The following is an 18,696-nucleotide window of genomic DNA, read 5'->3' as shown; positions in this document are numbered from 1 at the left end:
AAGATCAGGGGTTTTTTTTTTGAGCAGGAATGCAGTTCCGGCTGGCTTTGTGTCAGGGGGTGTGGCCTAATATGTAAATGAATTCATGCCAGGCTTTTTCTACAAAAAAGCCCTGCACTAAACAATGGTAACACCAGGGGGTGTGGCCTAATATGCAAATGAGTTCCTGCTGGGCCTTTTCTCCCTCAAAAGCCCTGGTTAAGATCAAAGCATCTGAGAAAGTTTTGTGTTCACAGAAGCGACTAAGAGCTGACTTGTGGAACTCTGATAAAAATGAACGTTTGCAGTAAAAGTAAAGATATCTATTTCCTTGACAGTCAGTCAAGTGGGATATAAATAGATACCATTTGCTCTTACTTAGAATACATAACTTCAGTTCTAAATGGGGTTAGCCAAATTCATGGAATCTAATCCAATGGTTAGATCAGATGAGTGCATCATTTGCCTCTGATATTCAGGGCAGTCTAAGTAGCTTACAGCTTTGGGGGCTGGGAGGTCACAGCAAGGAATGGAACACTTTAATATCCCAGTAAACCAGTCTTTGTTCAGGCCTAAATACTGTCAGAGTTTGGAAAACAAGGAAGAAAGATGAGAACTATAACTCCTTATGTTTCCTGCCTCTTGTATTGCCCAGCTCACCAGTTAAGATTCTCTGCTAGCTTAGTGGTGAAGAGACTGAGCTGTAATCTGGAAGGTTGTGCAATAGTGGCCATTCAGGCTGTATGGGAAGGATTTGGAAAGGGAATAAAGGGTTCAGCTTTGAATCTCTGGGAAATTCCATGCTGGGTTCTTAAGAGACAGATTTAATTCACTCAGAATTGATGGGCAGGAACTAACAAAAGGTTAATCTCCCACTTGCAGTGTCATGGCTCGACTGATTTCCAGAGGTGGATGAAGTTGGTTTCCATTTCTGCTTAAACAAGATCTTAGATCCAGCTTAAGGCAGGAATTTGTGCTGAAAAATTTGCTACAGCTGTGGCACTGAAAAGGCATTCCCCCCCCACCCCACTGCACAGGTGTTCTGGCGACCAAGGAGATGTGGTTTTATACTGCACTGCAGCATTTCTCATAGCTGGAACACCAATATGGCCTCTCTCCCATGTATGTCCTTTGGTGGATGACAACGCTTAAGCTTTGAGCATTTGGCACAGTGAGGACCTTTATGGGGTTTCTCCCCAGTATTGGTTCTCTGGTGTGCAATCAGGCTGGTGGAGTTTTGAGTGAAAGTCTTCCCTCAGTCAACACACTCATAAGGTTTGTTTCTAGTGTGGATACGTCTGTGGTTAATAAGAGTTGATCTGCTGCTGAAACTTTTTTCGCAGATAGGACATTCGAATGGTTTCTCTCCAGTATGGATTCTGTGATGTATGATGAGACTGGAGCACAGGCTGAAACCCTTCCCACAGTCAGGGCACTTGTAAGGTCTCTCGCCTGTGTGGATTCTCTGATGGTCAATGAAATGTGAACTCTGAGTGAAGCTTCTGTCACAGTCAGGACACCTGTAGGGCTTCACCCCGGTGTGAATCCTCTGATGCTTAATCAGGTTGGAGCTCTGCGTGAAGCCTTTGCCACAATCAAGGCACACATAGGGTTTCTCCCCAGTGTGGGTTCTCTGGTGTTTAACAAGGGTTGACTTGTTATTGAAACTTTTCTCACAATCAGCGCACTGGAATGGCTTCAGGCCCGTGTGAATCCTCTGATGAGTGATGAGATTAGAGCTCCGACTGAACCTCTTTTCACAGACTGGACACTTGTAGCATTTTTCCACCTTGTGGGCCCTGTGATGCTTTGTCAGAGCAGCAAATGAGCCACAGCTTTTCCCACATTCGGTGCAGATGTGATGGGTCTCTTGGGGGTCATTATTCTGAGCAGCCACAACCTGGGGTGGTCCCTTGAAAGATTCCCCTGTGTCAAAAAGCATCTTCTCTTGCTGAGGTAGGAAGTTCTCCTCAAAAGTCAGTGTTGTCTGTTGACTGTCCCTGGCTTTTGGTTTCCTGGGGCTCCCTTTTGACAGGCCAGCGAATATGCTTTTTTTCTCCACTGGCTCTTGGATTTTGTGCTTGGAGTTATTCTTTGGATTCTCTTTAACTAGACTACTCTCTGCAGGAATAAAGGGAGAATACATAATCTTAGAATGAAAGAACAAGAAGCAAAGAAAGCAGCAACAGCAGGGAATGAAAAATAATTTCTGACCTATCTGATCAAACATCAGACCTGACATCAAACTGACATTCACTAATCTGTTTTCTAGATCATTTAGGCATTGTACTTGCTCTCCACATTACTTCAGTGGCTGCAGCTCTCAAAATGCAATCCATGGGTGCTGTTCAAGTTGTCACTGCCATTGGCAGTTGATCACATATAAGGTATAATGCAACAAAGTCCTGTGATAGCAGTGGCGAGTGGGTTACCCAGCTGCCTCAACCATATCTCGCTGCTACCGAAGCTAAGTTTCTTGAGAGGGGAAGGATTTTGGGAGAGGGAGAAAAAGTTCTCTTTGTCAACTCTCTTCACCTCATGCATAGTATCTGTCATCTCCCTCCTTAGCTGTCTCTTTTCTAAACCTGAAAGGTCCCAGACTCTTCAGCCTTTCCTCATAGGGAAGGTGCTCTAACCCCTAACCATCTTGGTTGCCTTCCTCTGTACTTTTTCCTTTGACCTGAATTCTGAACTCTCTCCTAAGTGAGATCAGGGCCCTGTGGGATTTGTTGCAATTCTGCAGGGCCTGTAAAGCGATGGTGTTCCACCAGGCCTATGGCTGAGGCGGTGGACATCTACAAATACATTGGTTTTCCCCACCCTGCTTTGCACCATGTATTTTTTACTACTTGGTAGCTTTTTGCCCACCTGCCCAGTATCTGGGCTCATCTTTGGGCATACATAACAGATAGTTTTCAGGAGCACTTATTAATTTGTACCTGACCACCATCCTGATTTATATCACCTGATGTTTGTATAGGTTTTTTTTTAATAGTGTGCACTAATGTTTCAATTGTTTTAAATCTATGTGTATATCTGTTGATGTAACCCACCCTGAGCCCTCCTGTACAGAGAAGGGAGGGCTAGAAATCCAATTAAATAATAATAAACAAACAAAACTTAATAACACTGTGGTCTGTTCCCAAATGATGCAACAACCTCTACATCTCTCACCAGGTATCAAGACCAGCTCAGAGCCAAGTCCAAGATCACTACACCTCAGTGATGAAGAAGACAATGTTGGAAGGAAAGGAAGTGGGAGACTGCAGGTTGATGGGGGAGGTACCTTCTAAAGCTTAAGAACCAGCCTACCTGGAGAGTGTAGGGCTGGGGAAGACGTAAGAAAGACGTAGGCTAAGGTGACAACCCAAGCAAACAGGGCAAGGAGAGGAGGAGGAGGGTCCTCCTCCATTTGCCACCACAAGCAGGTAGTATCATCCTAATCCGAACAGGAAGAAGAATAGCATGGTTGTCCTGGATGCCTCTCCCAGCTTTGAAAGGTCAAGTGGTACAGCCCAGGCCATTCCTTGCAGGATGTTCCAAATTTACCAACTCTAGCAGATAAGTCCCAGTACAGATGGTTTCTAACCTGAACAGATGTCACTTAGGATTTCCATTTCTTCACAGCTCTGGAGATCAAAGACGAGTGATCTTGGTTTCCTTTTCAGTTTTGATGCCATCTCAAGTTTAAGATGCAGGGGTTCTGTTTGTAATAAAGACAGCAAGGAAGAATTAATGGTTTAAATTTTCCTGTGGCCTTTGATGGGCATTTTTACCTCTTGTTTACTGCCTTTAGATTTCCAGATCTATTTATACAGCAGTAAATTTTCTCAGTGTGAGCCTATCTAAGGTTTTAATTTGCCAGCAAGGACATTTTTCTGTAACTTTTACCACCAGAGTCTTCTGGTGTTTTGAACATGCCAAAACTTAAACCATGAGAGAAGACTGTGATCCAGGCAGGCTCTTTTTCATTCTTTTATCTATTGGATTTATATTCTGGATTTTCTCCATTACTGGAACTCAATACAACTTAAAATAGGATTCCTAGGAGATCAAGGAACTCACTAAGGCCAGATCTACTCAGCTTTAGCAAATTCACTGCACTAGTTCTAACTATGCTCCTTGACATCTGCCCTAAGGTTCAACCTCACCTCCTTGGATCAATGGCTTTGTGCCATTTCCCATAATTGAAAGACATTTCTTGAGCAGTTATAATGATTTTTCACCTGAAAAGTTGATTTTTGTTTGCATCCTTTTTTCTGAGAGCTGAAACTTGAGAGTCTCTCCCTTTTTACTTTCTTCTGGTGGCCTCAAATCAGTCTCTGGTTTCAAAAACCCTGAGGCAAAAAGAGCATGAAAATTCACTGCAGATTGCAACATCTTGGTGACAGAAACCATATGGCTACTGATGGAAAAGCACATTCAGATCTGTGAGTTGTGTGGTTGTGAAGTCCCTGGTAAAGGTAAGTCTCTGGCAGTGTCTTCCTAAGCAGAGTTACACCCTTCTAACCTATTAACTTCAGTGGGCTTAGAAGGGTGCAACTCTAGATTGTGTCTGAAAAGTGAAGGCACCTCCAAACATCTCAGAGATTCATTTCTAAGAAGAAAACTGTAAGAGTTCAAACCCATCTTGGAATCCTTCCAAGGAATACCAGGCTCACTACACATAGGCAGCATGGCAAACCACCTCTGAATTCTCTTGCCTTGAAAACCACCAGGGGTCACCAGATGTCAGCTGTGATGGCAAAAAACCCAAACATATTTCCACCTTCATGCATCTGATGAAAAGGGTTCTAGCTTATAAAAGCTGATGCCGGCAGACATTTTTAGTCCCTTAGTTGCCACAATGCTCTCTTTTTGCATGCAGGGGTTTGAGTCATCTGAACATTTGCCTGTAAGAAAGGAAGCCAGGAGACATTTTGTCCTTCATAAGTTTATGCACTGAAATTATGTCTTCATTGATGTTATGAAATAAAATTATAATCCTGTGCCTGTGGAAACTTATAAAACAGTAAGTGGAATATCAGCTGTTCTGTCGCACGCATATTTTTTCATGGGCTTTTATGACACTGGAACATGACTGCATACATTGACTCTGCTGGAATCTAGGTGATTACTATGAACTGAGTATTTTATTATTGGACTGAATTTCAATGGCTATATATTGAGGACTGTAGTTTTTGCCTGTCTTTCTCGTAATAAATGCATGTTTATTATTATTATTGTTGTTGTTGTTGTTGTTGTAATTTGGGTCATAGGAACCCTTTGGGTTTATGTTGTTAGTCTTACAGAGTGACCTCTTCTCATTGTACTTCTCTTTCTTTTTGCATGCAGCAACAGGTAGTCCCCTGTGCAAGCACCAGTCATTTTCGACTCTGGAGTGACGTTGCTTTCACACCATTTTCACGGCAGACTTTTTACGGGGCGGTTTGCCATTGCCTTCCCCAGTCATCTACACTCCCCCCCCCAGCAAGATGGGTGCTCATTTTACCAACCTCGGAAGGCTGAGTTGACCTGGAGCTGGCTACCTGAACCAGCTTCCTCTGGGATTGAACTCAGGTCGTGAGCAGAAGGCTCCGGCTGCAGTACTGCAGCTTTACCACTCTAAGCCACGGGGCTCTCTTGTTACCATTACCCCTCTAGAATTCAGCATATCCATGTTTCTGAGGAGCCACAGAAAGGCCTAGTGATCCTACAGGGTGCTTCAGTGCAGATAGCTTCTGATTATTAATAGACAACTTAACTTTTTTAAAAGAGCTAGTGCTTGTAAGAGCAGTCACAAAAAACAAGAGGTTGACAGCCTGTATTTTAAAAACCAGAGCAGGTCAAAGTGAAAAGCAACAGCCATTGCTCACAGTCTAGACCTTATACTATCTGAAAGAGGAATCCTTACCCAGAGAGGCCACATTGTCATAATTGTCCTGCATGGTTTCCCAGTAAAGAGCCTTTTCTCTGGCTTCTAGAAGTGCCCACTCTTTCTCACTGAAAGTCACAGTCACATCTTCAAAGGAAATTGGCAGCTGTAAGAGATAGAAAGAAAGCCAACCCAATGAGAACCTCAGGCACGGCATGTCCTAGGTATCTGGTTTATTCCTCTGCATCAGTCTTCATGGGTACCATCTTAGATCTGACCCTTGTGATGAAGAGCTCAAGGATGAAGTAGAAGTGATTCAGATTCTCAATGAGAACTGGTTTTCTAGATCAGATGTTCCTAGACCAGCCGGACATCCTTGAGAAAGTCATAAGAAGTAGTGATGGTTCTTCATTGTTGCTGGGTCCCACAATTTCGGTAATCTCAGTGCCTGAATATGGAGGCTCAAATAGGCTATAGTGAACAAGAGAAGTCCAGCTGCTCCTTAATTTCATCCCATGCTTTCATGGGTCAGAATATTATATATACTTTTTGAAAATCAAGTTATGAATTCACCTCGCATTTGGTACCCAGCCAATTACCAAGAGAAAGAATCGAGTTCAAATCACTGCTCACTCAGGAAGTGACACTAGGAGAAGTACTCTGTGTCTGAGTCTAGCCTACCTAGGGTTACCAACTGCTGGGAGAAAAAAGAATCCTATCTCTCTAATAGAAGCTTAATGGAATATGACTTATTTCTATGCCATGAAATGTTTCAATTTCCTATTTCCACACATCAAAGGGACAGAGCATTTTTCTCCAGGCCTGTTGAAAAGCTTATGAATTCTCAAATAATTGTTTTGACAATGGTGGTGGAATAGATTCATGCATAGAAAGTTGGGAAACCAACATCCTTATTATTATAACCCAGTAGGAACATCTTATGCAGAGCCCCTCTGAAATGAACGGGAGCTGCAGAATGGAACATAAATGATGATCCTGCCCATTTCAATGGAATTTGTGCAGGAGAACTTCCTTTGGACTGTATCCTTGATGCCTCCCTGTCTCAAGACCTTAGGACAGGTTATAATACAACTCCTATCCCAAATGCTACCCTTTTAAAACTCTTATAACACAAACAAGGATGGGAGAAAAGGACTGGCCAAAGGGCACCTAGGCCAAGTAAGATTTGTTCCCCCTCCTTGTGTTTTAATAAAATTCTTGTAATGTAACATCCAATATAAAAACCTGGTTATCCAATGCTGCTATCTGTTATCCAATGCTCGTATCTGTAGCTAAAAAGGGAATGAATGTGGGTCCTGCCCTACTGTTCTAGGACAGGTCCCCCTAACGTGTCTGTGGGTGCCACGGCACATGCCAGAACCTTTCCTGGAGCCTAATTAGGTAAGGCCAGCAAAGATTCTGATTGGCTGTGCAGATGTTTTAAAATGTTGTTTTGGCTGCAGCTGCTTCCAGGGTACAAGGATCTTCACAATGTGACTGAAGGTAAGCTATAGCAGCCATTTTGTAGCTGGCTTCTCCTCCTGAAGTTGCCAGTTTGTGGTTGTACCCATTGCCTTTTGTCAGAATTCTGAAGGTGCCTCCAAGCGCAAAAAGGTTAGGGACTCCTGCCACAGGAAAACAGACCTGTACCCTGTGATCCAAGCTTGACTTGTCAACTATTTTCCCCACCCTGACAAGGATGCTGTGCTTTTAAAAGCTGAATGGAAAACAGGAATTCAACACAGAGAAGCTTTTTGCAGCCTGCAGATATGAGATACAAATGTGCTGTTCTCTGAATTTTCATCATCCATGAAGTTGTTAGCAGCACAGGAGTCCTGCTGGAAAGGAGAGGGGGGATTAAGTGGCAACTATATTGGAACGTCTTATAAGCCAGGTCTAGTCATGGCTCTATCCCACAGTACCTGCCAGTATCTATGTCCCAAATACTTGCTATCCAAGTCCTAAATATTTGCTGGCTGGTTGCAGACAGCGGCATGTGTTGAGGAAAAAAGATATGGTTAAAGTTAGCTGTATGTAAGACAGTTAACTTGAGGTTTACTATAGCTGACTATAGTCACATGATACAATATTATGATGGGGTGGGGGGACAGGCTTCCAAACTTGAAAGAACTGGTTTGGTTCAGCCTGAAAATTGGAGGGAAAGTCTGTTAAGAGCTGGAATTTTTCACTGTTAAGTTTGAGCATGAACCTGAGCAATAATATAAATACAGGGATGGGAGTTGTCATTTTTAAAGACCTTCTCAGCCATCTTCTTTGATTGCATGACAAAGATCAGACAATAACCCCAAATTCAGATCTCTGACAGATTTATCAACAGCATCCTACCACACCACTGAACAAAGAAGCCTTCCTGTACCTTAAGTGGTTTCTCACCAACAGAAGATCCAGTTCAGCTAAAAGAAGGCTCCTCAGCAGTTTGGAGTCTCCAGCATCTAAGGGGGTCACTCCATTCACAACATAATAGTGCAAAATTCTGAATCAGGCACCTTCCAGACTGGAACCACCCCCTTCAAATTTTCAGATCACCTCCAGAATCACTTTCTTTCCCCGCTCCTCTGCTTTTAACAGCAATCTGGCCAGATAACATCCCCTGTCCCTGAAAAGTGATTGTTTTCTGCTAATTATATGCATGTCAGAAAAGAAACATATTAAAACGAAAAGGAGTCTTGTGGCACCTTAAAGATTACTTATTGAAGCACAAGATGTGAGATAGACCTCTCTTCATCAGATGTATGATGTGAAACATCAACATGCATACGTATGGGAAAAAAACATGCATACGTATGCACAACACACAAGGGAAATCTGTGAACTGAAAAGGCAAGAGAAGTTATCCGTCATATTTTCCTGCAAGACTAAAAAAAGTTCATAGCAATAATATATAACAGCTATAAATAGTGACAATAACACAGTCTACCTAGTTACATTAACCATTTTAACACCTGTTAGTGGCTAAGAATACGTGTTGTCTAAGCCCTCATTAACATAATTACAGCAATTTAGTATGTAATTTGCAGTTCTTATTAACACTTCCAATGCAAAACTGAACTGGTTTCCTACAGAATGTCTAATCCAAATTACACAGGGTTTTCATTACACACGCACCAAGGCTCAGGGCAATGCCACTTGACACACACATGTTGGAAATACGTATCTGTTTTGTATGTCCTTTGCAATGTTCTAAAGTTCCAGTCATTATAGGGTTAGCACTGTGCCTGATTCCCTTGTGTCTGCATGACCTAGGAAGAAGATACTGACTGCTGTCAATCAAGGTCTAGAAGGGGGAAAACCTGTTTTGTTTGTTTGGTCAGTTAGTCAGGTGACTTCCTCTGTTCAGGCAGAGAGTTCAAGGAGGAGGAAGTGGTCTCCATTAAGCACATGATCTTCTGGTGTAAGCATGTAGTTCTATAGTGTTTGTTATTTTCATCTCCCAGTACCCTTCTCTGTAGAAATAAATATGTTTTTGCTTTTTCATGTTAAATGCCTCTCAATGATTATTTGATCCAGTGATCCATTGCACTGTTTGAGATAAAGAAATAGAATTTCAAACAGAAATCCCTAACAAAATTGGTAGCAGAGTAGATGGTTCTTGGTTTTTGCCATCAAGCTGGTAGTTTATAGCATGGACTGTTTTTTGAACTCTAAATGTTTTTTTTAATCTGGATTGCCTTTGAGAGCATTTAGAAAGCAATAGGCAAAAAGCTGCTATGCTGTGCAGACAAGCCTCAAGTTTAAAACGCCTTTTTTTCTCTTGCCATTACTGAGAGCATTCTGATTTAAATGAGCTTTGAATTCAGATTGTCTCGCTCTGGAAACGCTGCTACTTTTGTCTAAAAGCCTCAGATATGCTAGAAAGAGAATTTTTTGAGCTTTTTAACCCTTTTTCTGTGGATTACGTTGGAGACCTTGGAAGAGCCTTGCTGCAACCACGTGCGTACATTCAGCCGCCTTTTCTCTCCAGTGAGGAAGGAAGAATCTTTAACCCTGCCCTGCCTGATTGCTGTGAAAAATGTCGAACCCAGAGAGAGGAGCCACTGGACCTTCTGTTTCCACATCTTCAGGAACAGCCACTGCAAATCTTGGTTTTGGTACCGTGAGTAACTTACCAGTGATAGGATTTTGTACCCTGAAGTTAACTAAGATTAATTTCTCATTCTGGCTGTCGCTCATAACACAAAGACTTGAGATTTATGGAGCTGAAAGAATTTTGTCTGAAAATCCCCCTGAGAATGAACAAGAATAATCAAATTTTAAATGGCTAGATGGTTCCGCAAAAACTCTCATTTTAGAATCTCTTGAGGCATATGAAATTCCTGAATTGCACACTCTTAAAACTGCAAAAGAAATGCTTGAATGCCTTAAAGATAAATATAACAAAACTCTCATAAGCACTATTCATGATTTAAAGGGCAAAATATTTGGTTTTCAAGTGCAAGAAGGGGAGAATGTGACTAAACATCTGAAGGAATTTATGTGCGTACAATCCAAACTACAGAAGTTTGGTGAGGCTATTGCAGAAAGAGACTTACTCTCAACTATATTGAAAGCTCTACTCAGTATTTACAAACCAATTAAGACGATTTTGAGATAGCAAAAGGATTTGAGTCTGGAAGGCCTGTTAAATGCTATCGAGGAGGAAGCAGCCTCCAGATCTGGGGACAAGGACACTGAACAAAGGAATAGCAATTTTAAAGCACATGTTTCAAATGAGGGAACACGGGCGCCATCTCGTGGCCATGGAAATAATAGCAGCCAGAAATTTTTAAACCAGAAATTTTCCAAGCCACATGCCCCAGGTGGGAACAAAGAAAAGAACAGAGGAAGTACCATGCATGTTAATAATGTGAATTTTATTGGTGAAAGAGGAAGATTTTTGATTGATAGTGGAACGTCTATGCATATTTGTCGATGCAAGGGCATATTTTCAGAGTTGGATGAAAGTCAGAGACCTGAAATGATAGCTGCCAACCAGAAACACTTACAAGTTTGTGGTGTGGGTGAGATCAAAATGGAATTGCTTACCACTGATGGAGATTTAATGCCAGTAAGACTGAAAAATGTAGCTTATGGACCTGAATCAATTGAGAATTTACTTTCAAGGCAAGTGCTTATAGGAAATAATTAAGCTGTATATCTTGATAAAGGAGATGAAGGTGAAATTATTCAGAAGAATTCTGGAATTAGTTTTAAACTAGATGAAAGAAATGGAGCTCATTATATTATGGACTTAAGTGAAAGGTCAGATGCTGTTGATGTTGTGGAAAAGACTGTTTGCCAGACCGAAGGCAGAAAGTGTGATCATAGGAGATATGTTTATGCTTGGCATGTAAAGTTAGCACACAGAAGCATATGCAGAGTGTTGAGAAGTTGCTAAAGGATTGTGGACTTGATGTTGTGCATTGTGATAAATCCAAGGGAAGATGTGATGTTTGTCTGAGAGCAAAAGGAACTGCACCTTGCTTCAGTGGAAAAGGCAGTGTGCATAATGAAAGATTTTTGGAGACAATATTCAGTGATATTGTTGGGTCTATAAAAGCTTCGATTGGGAGAAATAAATTTTTCTCAGTATTCACAGAGGCAAAGACAAAATATAGCACTGTCTATATGCTCAAATCAAAAGATGAGACTCTTGATAAATTTAAAGAATATGTTGCCATAGTTAAAAACAGATTTGGGCATGCACCTCAAAGCTTGTTGACAGATGGAGGTGGTGAATATTGCATCAATGTGTTCAAGAAATTTTTGAAAGCAGAAGGGATCGAACACAAACTGACTGTCCCATACACTCTGCAGCAGAATGGGAGTGCAGAGAGACTTAATCGTGTGTTACAGGAAATGACCAGAGCAATGCTGATGCATTCTGGATTACCTAAAGGCCTGTGGGCTGAAGCTGTAAATACAGCAGTGTATATCCACAATAGAATACCTTCAAAAGTAACAGTAATTACTCTGTTCCAGGCTTGGTTTGGTAAGAAGCCAGGATTTAAGCATATCAAAACCTATGCATATGTTTCTAGAGAAAATAGAGGGAAACTTAATGCAAGGACTGAGACTGGATTCATAGTAGGATATCCCTCAGTGGGAAAAGGCTACAGAGTCTATGATCCAAAGCTGAATAAGACCAAACATTGTAATGTTGTGTTTGTGGATGACAGTGATTTGCCTAAAGCACCCTGTGTACCTGAATCTAATCCTATTAGTGATGATGCTTCTGAAGACTGGTATAGTTGGTTACCTGTAGTGACCACTGGTGAATCGGCAGGTCTACCTTCTGAAGACTCTACTGAACCAGAAGGGGAAACGGGGACCACACCGCAGGGAGCGACAGAACATCCACTCATTTTAAGACGATCAGAAAGGAGTACTAAAGGGCAACCACGACAGAAATATGGATACTGTGACATTGTGAGATCTATAGAGACAGTGAAACGTAAAGAGGAACCCAAGAGCTGGAAACAAGTGTGTGATTTACCTAATGAAGAAAAGGAGAAATGGATTCAAGCAATGGAACAAGAGATACTATCCATTTATGAAAAAGATGTATGGACCCTTACAAAGCTACCTGCAGGAAGAAAGCCTGTTGGATGCAAATGGGTCTACAAAATAAAGTACAAAGATGATGGAACTATAGACTTGTACAAAGCAAGGCTAGTAGCCAAAGGATATGAACAAGTATTTGGAACTGATTATTCAGAGACTTTTGCACCAGTTATCAATAGTGCTACACTTCAGTGGCTATTAGCCACAGTGTGTGTGTGTGTGTGTATTTTGGCCACTGTATACAGAGTGTTGGACTGGATGGGCCATTGGCTTGATCTAACATGGCTTCTCTTATGTTCTTAAAACACTACTGAATATGGCATCATCTAGAGATATGCTCCTAGAGCTCCTAGACATTAAGACAGCATTTCTTAATGGTGAGTTATCAGAGGAAATCTACATGGAAATACCTGAAGGTTTTCAAGTCCCTGGCAAAGAGAACTATGTTTTCAAACTCAACAAAGGACTGTATGGTTTGAAACAGGCCGTGAAAAGCTGTTATGACAAAATAACTGGACTACTACAGCAACAAGGATTTGAGCAAGGGAAAGCTGAGCCTGCATGTACACTAGACTCAAAGATGGAGAATATCAATACATTCTGGTTTACGTTGACTATTTGGTTGTGAGCTGCAAGAACAAAGAGGACATTAAAGACATTGTTGAAAAGCTGAACAAAGAGGTCGAAGTCAAAAAACTTGGAGATATTAAACACTATCTAGGAATACAGATTGAGAGACTCGAAGATGGAACCTTTGAACTGTGCCAAAGACGAAAGATTATGGACTTTATAGAATCTCTTGGCATGAGAGACTGTAAAGGATCTAAGATACCTCTTGAACCTGCATAGCTGAGAGCTCAGGGTGGTCAACCTCTCAAAGACACCGGAGAATACAGAGAAGCTATAGGAAAACTTCTGTACCTGAGTGAAACTACTAGACCTAATATAACAGCTGCTGTTGGAATACTGAGCAGAAAAGTAAGTTCACCTAATCACCACTTTTGGAATGCAGTAAAGAAACTTGCCAGATACTTAAAAGGGGCTATGGACTTAAGACTGATCATTGAACCTTCTGAGAATCCCAGACTAGTTGCATACATAGATGCCAACTATGCAGAAGAATCGTGCAATTACAGATCAACCAGCGAATACTTGTTCTTCTATGGAAATGGACTTGTAGAGTGGAATAGCAGAAAACAGACTATAGTGGCACAGTCTACAGCAGAAGCTGAGTGTGTGTCAGCAGCCAGTGCCTGCAGTGAACTTGAATGGATTTTTCATCTGCTGAAAGACTTCAAGATAAAAGAACCTGTACCTATTGTAATGTTTGAAGATAATCAAGCTTGTATTGCTATATATAAAGGGGCAGAGAGTTCAAGAAGAAGGAGGAAGTGGTCTCCATTAAGCACATGATCTTCTAGTGTAAGCATGTAGTTCTATAGTGTTTGTTATTTTCACCTCCCAGTACCCTTTCCCTGTAGAAATAAATGTTTTTGCTTTTTCATGTTAAATGCCTCTCAATGATTATTTGATCTAGTGATCCATCGCACTGCTTGAGATAAATAGAATTTCAAACAGAATTCCCTAACAACACAGAGTCGGGCTGCCAACTCTCATTGCCAGTTTCTACCCTGTGCCTTTGATAGCACTTCAGTGTGCAGGCTTTAGTAAGCAATCACAACCTTGAAAAAGGCACCTGATGCTTCTTGCTGTGAAAGGCAGAGGGGCAACTTGGGATGTTGTTCCCCCTCACACCACCAATCATTAATTCTAACAAAAAGTATTAGACCTTTCAGTTTTTAGTGGCAGTGTCTCTCCAATCTGTGGTTTCTGGCTGCAGGAGCTCATGAAAACCCCAAAACTTGGCAATTGCCTTTCCTCCATCCTGCACTCTTACCTGAGCAGACTTGGCAGGTTCTTGCTCCTGCAGGTAGGCCTCAGCCAGCTGAGCTGCCTCCTTGCTGCTCCTCGGTTCTTTGGCTCTCAGCCAAGCCTGCATGTCCATTGGTAGCACAAACAGGAACTGCTCCAGGATGACCAGGTCCACAATCTGCTCCTTGCTGTGCTCTTGGGGACGCAGCCACTGCTGAGTTGCCTTGCTCAGCTGGGAGAGTGTCTCCCGGGGAGTTTCTCCTAATGGGATAGTTCCTGCACGGAAACTCTGTGGCCCGGCTTCCTCCTGAGACTGGAGTTGGCTGAAAAGGGCCTCCTTTCCCACAAAAGGAGGGTCAATCGGTTGTTGCCTTGAGGGGTGATATTGCTCAGGGAATTCCCAGAGGCGAGAAGCTGCTAGAAAGGGAAGACGATTCTCCTTCACAGGCTGGGTTCTGTGTAGCTCCATGGATCTCAAACATCAAGTCTCTTCTGCCTCTGAGAGGCTTGGAGAGGCCCTCAGTGAAGAGGATTCAGCAGCCTACAGAGGTGAGAGAGGCAACAAAGGAGTTTTCAGAAGGCAACAAAGGAGTTTTCTTTCCAGTCTAGTTTTCTTCTACATATGATTTCTAATGTCCAAAATGAACAGCAGGTGGAGAGGAGATTAAAAGGGAGCTTATGAGGAGAACTCATTCCCTGTAAGGCAGCAACTGGAAACCAGTGGCAAAGAATGTGCTTTGAGTGCTGTAAGGGTGAGATTCAATCCCCAGGTAAAGGATCTCAGGTAGCAGGTGTGGGAAAGACCTCAAGGTCTGCTTGACATCAGGGAGAACTTTTGCCATGATACGAAGCTAGATACGAAGCTCAGATACGAAGAAACAGTCTGATTGGAGTGATCTAGGGCCTGGGAGACAACTTTCTATCATGGGTTTAAATGAAGGTTGGAAAAGTACTGGCTGCATATTACAAAAAACCTTTTGACAATAAAAATTGTTCAACAGTGAAATCAGCTAGTGAGGGAGGTGGTGAACTCCCCCTCAAGGGCTGTCTTTAAGTGGCAGCTGGACAAACACTCCTTCAGGGATGCTCTAGGCCAGGGATGTCAAACAAGCAGCCTGGGGGCTGAATCAGGCCCCCGGAGGCCCCCAAGCAACTGGCTGTCATCTGCTTCCTTCTCCCTCTCTCTTGGTCCCTTCTGCATCACAGCTTGCTTTGCGAAACTTGCTCAGTTGCACAAAAGCTACAGAGCAAAGCCTCTCTTTTCTCCATTGGCTGAGGCTCCTCCCTTGGGAGGAATAACTTACTTCAAAAGAAGCTCTGGCTCTTTCCTCCTTTCTCCAAGGGACCAGGAGAACATAAGAACATAAGAGAAGCCATGTTAGATCAGGCCAATGGCCCATCCAGTCCAACATTCTGTGTCACACAGCGGCCAAATATATATATATATATACACACACACACACACACACTGTGGCTAATAGCCACTGATGGACCCCTGCTCCATATTTTTATCTAACCCCCTCTTGAAGGTGGCTATGCTTGTGGCCGCCACCACCTCCTGTGGCAGTGAATTCCACATGTTAATCACCCTTTGGGTGAAGAAGTACTTCCTTTTATCCATTTTAACCTGTCTGCTCAGCAATTTCATCGAATGCCCATGAGTTCTTGTATTGTGAGAAAGGGAGAAAAGTACTTCTTTCTCTACTTTCTCCATCCCATGCATTATCTTGTAAGCCTCTATCATGTCACCTGCAGTTGACGTTTCTCCAAGCTAAAGAGCCCTAAGCGTTTCAACCTTTCTTCATAGGGAAAGTGTTCCAGCCCTTTGATCATTCTAGTTGCCTTTTTCTGGACTTTCTCCAATGCTATAATATCCTTTTTGAGGTGCAGTGACCAGAGCTGCACACAGTACTCCAAATGAGACCGCACCATCGATTTATACAGGGGCATTATGATACTGGCTGATTTGTTTTCAATTCCCTTTCTAATAATTCCCAGCATGGTGTTGGCCTTTTTTTATTGCAAACGCACGCTGTCTTGACATTTTCAGTGAATTATCTACCACGACCCCAAGATCTCTCTCATGGTCAGTCTCTGCCAGTTCACACCCCATCAACTTGTATTTTTAGCTGGGATTCTTGGCCCCAATGTGCATTACTTTGCACTTGGCCACATTGAACCTCATCTGCCACGTTGACGTCCACTCACCTAGCCTCAACAGATCCCTTTGGAGTTCCTCACAATCCTCTCTGGTTCTCACCACCCCGAACAATTTAGTGTGATCCGCAAACTTGGCCACTTCACTGCTCACTCCCAATTCTAAATCATTTATGAACAAGTTAAAGAGCATGGGACCCAGTACCGAGCCCTGCGGCACCCCACTGCTTACCATCCCCCACTGCGAAGACTGCCCATTTATACTCACTCTCTGCTTCCTATTAGGGGGAGGAGCCTCAGTCAACAGAAGGAAGAGAGGCTTGGCTAAGTAGCTCTTTTGTGCAACTGAGAGAGCCTGGATTGCACAGGAGAAATGCAAAGAAAGGACCTTTATGATCAACAAGTGCTAATGTTTTAAGCATGTTTTAAGTTTTTAAAAAATCTTTTGTTTGTCTGTGTCATTTATACAATTTACATCTCTGCTACCTGGCATTACTTTTTATGACACACATAGCCTGGCCCAGCAAGGTCTCATTTATGTTAGATCCAGCCCTCATAACAAATGAGTTCGACACCCCTGCTCTAGGCTGATCCTGCATCGAGTAAGGGGTTGGACTAGATGACCTGTATGGCTGCTTTCAACTCAGTGATTCTATGATTCTAACTCACAGCTGCACTGTGGTCGAAAGTCCTCATGGCCAATTCAAGTAAAAAACAGCATGTAGCTTGGTTCTCAGCCTAGCCTTCCATATAGGATCACTGTAAGGATGAGAGAATTGGACTATCTTCACTGTCTTGAACTGGTTGCAAGAGTGTATTTTTTCTCTCTCTAAATGTCGGGTGGGGAGAAATATGCTCCACTCAGCTTCCCTCCTCATCATGCTTTCTGTTGGAAACGCAGACGCGCCATACCATATTTTAAACATGTGGGCATAAAGTGGTTTCCAACCTCCAGGTGTGACCTGGAGATCTCCCAAAATAACAACTGATCTCCAGACCATAGAGACCTGTTCCCCTGGATAAAATGGCTTGCTTAGGAAGGTGGACTGTGTGACATTATACCCTGCCGAGGACCCTCTGCTCTCCAAACCCCACCCTCCCCTCCAACATCGCACAAGGTAGGATGCAACAAATTATTTCTAAAAACACAGTCACCGGCCCAAAGTGTCCTCCTTGAACCTGAACCCCCACCCCCTCACACACACACCCTGTGTATGGGAGAGTTGGCTTGGCTGTGGTTAGCCCATGTTAAGAGAAAGACATTCTTCAGGTATTTAGAGGCACTCTCTTTTTTAACCATTTCACATATTGCAAGGCTGCCTCCTCATACTGAAAATAGATCCTGGAGCCAAACCTTGGTGAATGCTGTCCAAGGTGTGATATGTGGAGAAATTATACTTAAATCTGTGACTAAGCATGAATCAAACGGTGGTTATTCTCCCGGATCCTCTACAGAAGGATGTTCTGCCTGTGTTCTCCTGCCTTTTCCTCCCTCGCCTATATTGAGATGATACAGCTTTTCACTGATTCCGAGGAAGGGGTGTTCTTCTCTGAGTCACGATCTGTCAAGCAAGAAAGTAATTCGCATATCACCTTCTTCAGTCTCTTTTAAAATACCGGCAGTTACAGGGTTAACGGTTGAAGAGGATTCTGTGGGGAGGTGGAATAAGCGGAGGATACGGCTGGTTTTCACTCTGGTCCGCACGCACAGCCGAACTCCCTGATGAAAGAATTTTATAACATAGACCTGACCTGAGTTGCAGAATCCGCCGAGATCCCGATGAAGCGAATAGATAGTAGTGTCTGATAACCCAGGAAGATCAACTTTGGGTTGGAGGAAAGAAGGGGAGGGGGGAAAAAGAGAAGGAGCGATTTTGTTCTCGTTCCTTCTCAACCAGAGCCCTCTAGTGGGGGAACTGCACGGAAAATTGCGACTCCCTCCTTTTTTCCAGTGACCGGTGACAATTTCTCTCTAAACCGTTGCAACCTTTTCTCCCTACCCCGCCCAGGAAGTGACTAAGCGGTTCAGAATTCCAGATGTAAATTTTAGGGATGCCATCTTGAATTTATTGAATCTATTTTAAATCGGTTTATAAGTTACTAATTCTGTTATACTTTTTTTAAAAAAAATGTTTTTGTATACTTGTTGTAGGGCTTATGCATCATTATACATCGCCCAGAGCCCGGTGTAAGCCGGGATAGGGCGATTAACTAACTAACTAACTAACCACAAGTCATATTTTAGTGGGGTGGCTATCCCATGTGTTATTTTG

General features: G+C 42.7%; 1 protein-coding gene across 1 annotated transcript; it reads right to left on the bottom strand.

The window, feature by feature from the left end:
- Positions 1-1,053: 1,053 nt before the first annotated feature.
- Positions 1,054-14,735, bottom strand: LOC132571989 (zinc finger protein 383-like). The gene is made up of 5 exons (XM_060238781.1): positions 14,292-14,735; positions 5,873-5,999; positions 4,206-4,316; positions 3,569-3,682; positions 1,054-2,100 (listed from the first exon to the last, which is right to left on the bottom strand). Exons 1-5 carry the CDS (start codon positions 14,733-14,735, stop codon positions 1,235-1,237), a joined length of 1,662 nt encoding a protein of 553 aa, XP_060094764.1. The 3' UTR covers positions 1,054-1,234.
- Between the last annotated feature and the right edge of the window lie 3,961 nt (positions 14,736-18,696).

Source organism: Heteronotia binoei, chromosome 5 (genome assembly GCF_032191835.1).
Source record: "Heteronotia binoei isolate CCM8104 ecotype False Entrance Well chromosome 5, APGP_CSIRO_Hbin_v1, whole genome shotgun sequence".
Taxonomy (NCBI): Eukaryota; Metazoa; Chordata; class Lepidosauria; order Squamata; family Gekkonidae; genus Heteronotia; species Heteronotia binoei.
The sequence above is the reverse complement of the archived record's forward strand: the minus strand, read 5'-3'. Positions and strand labels throughout refer to the sequence as shown.

What these genes read in the sequence shown, in the direction of transcription:
- LOC132571989 (XM_060238781.1), bottom strand. Translation starts at nt 14,735, where the DNA reads ATGGAGCTACACAGAACCCAGCCTGTGAAGGAGAATCGTCTTCCCTTT. An exon ending in TGACAATGTGGCCTCTCTGG is followed by an intron (nt 4,317 to 5,872) that starts GTAAGGATTCCT and finishes TTTTTGCCTCAG; the next exon opens with GGTTTTTGAAACCAGAGACT. An exon ending in AACAAAAATCAACTTTTCAG is followed by an intron (nt 3,683 to 4,205) that starts GTGAAAAATCAT and finishes TATTACAAACAG; the next exon opens with AACCCCTGCATCTTAAACTT.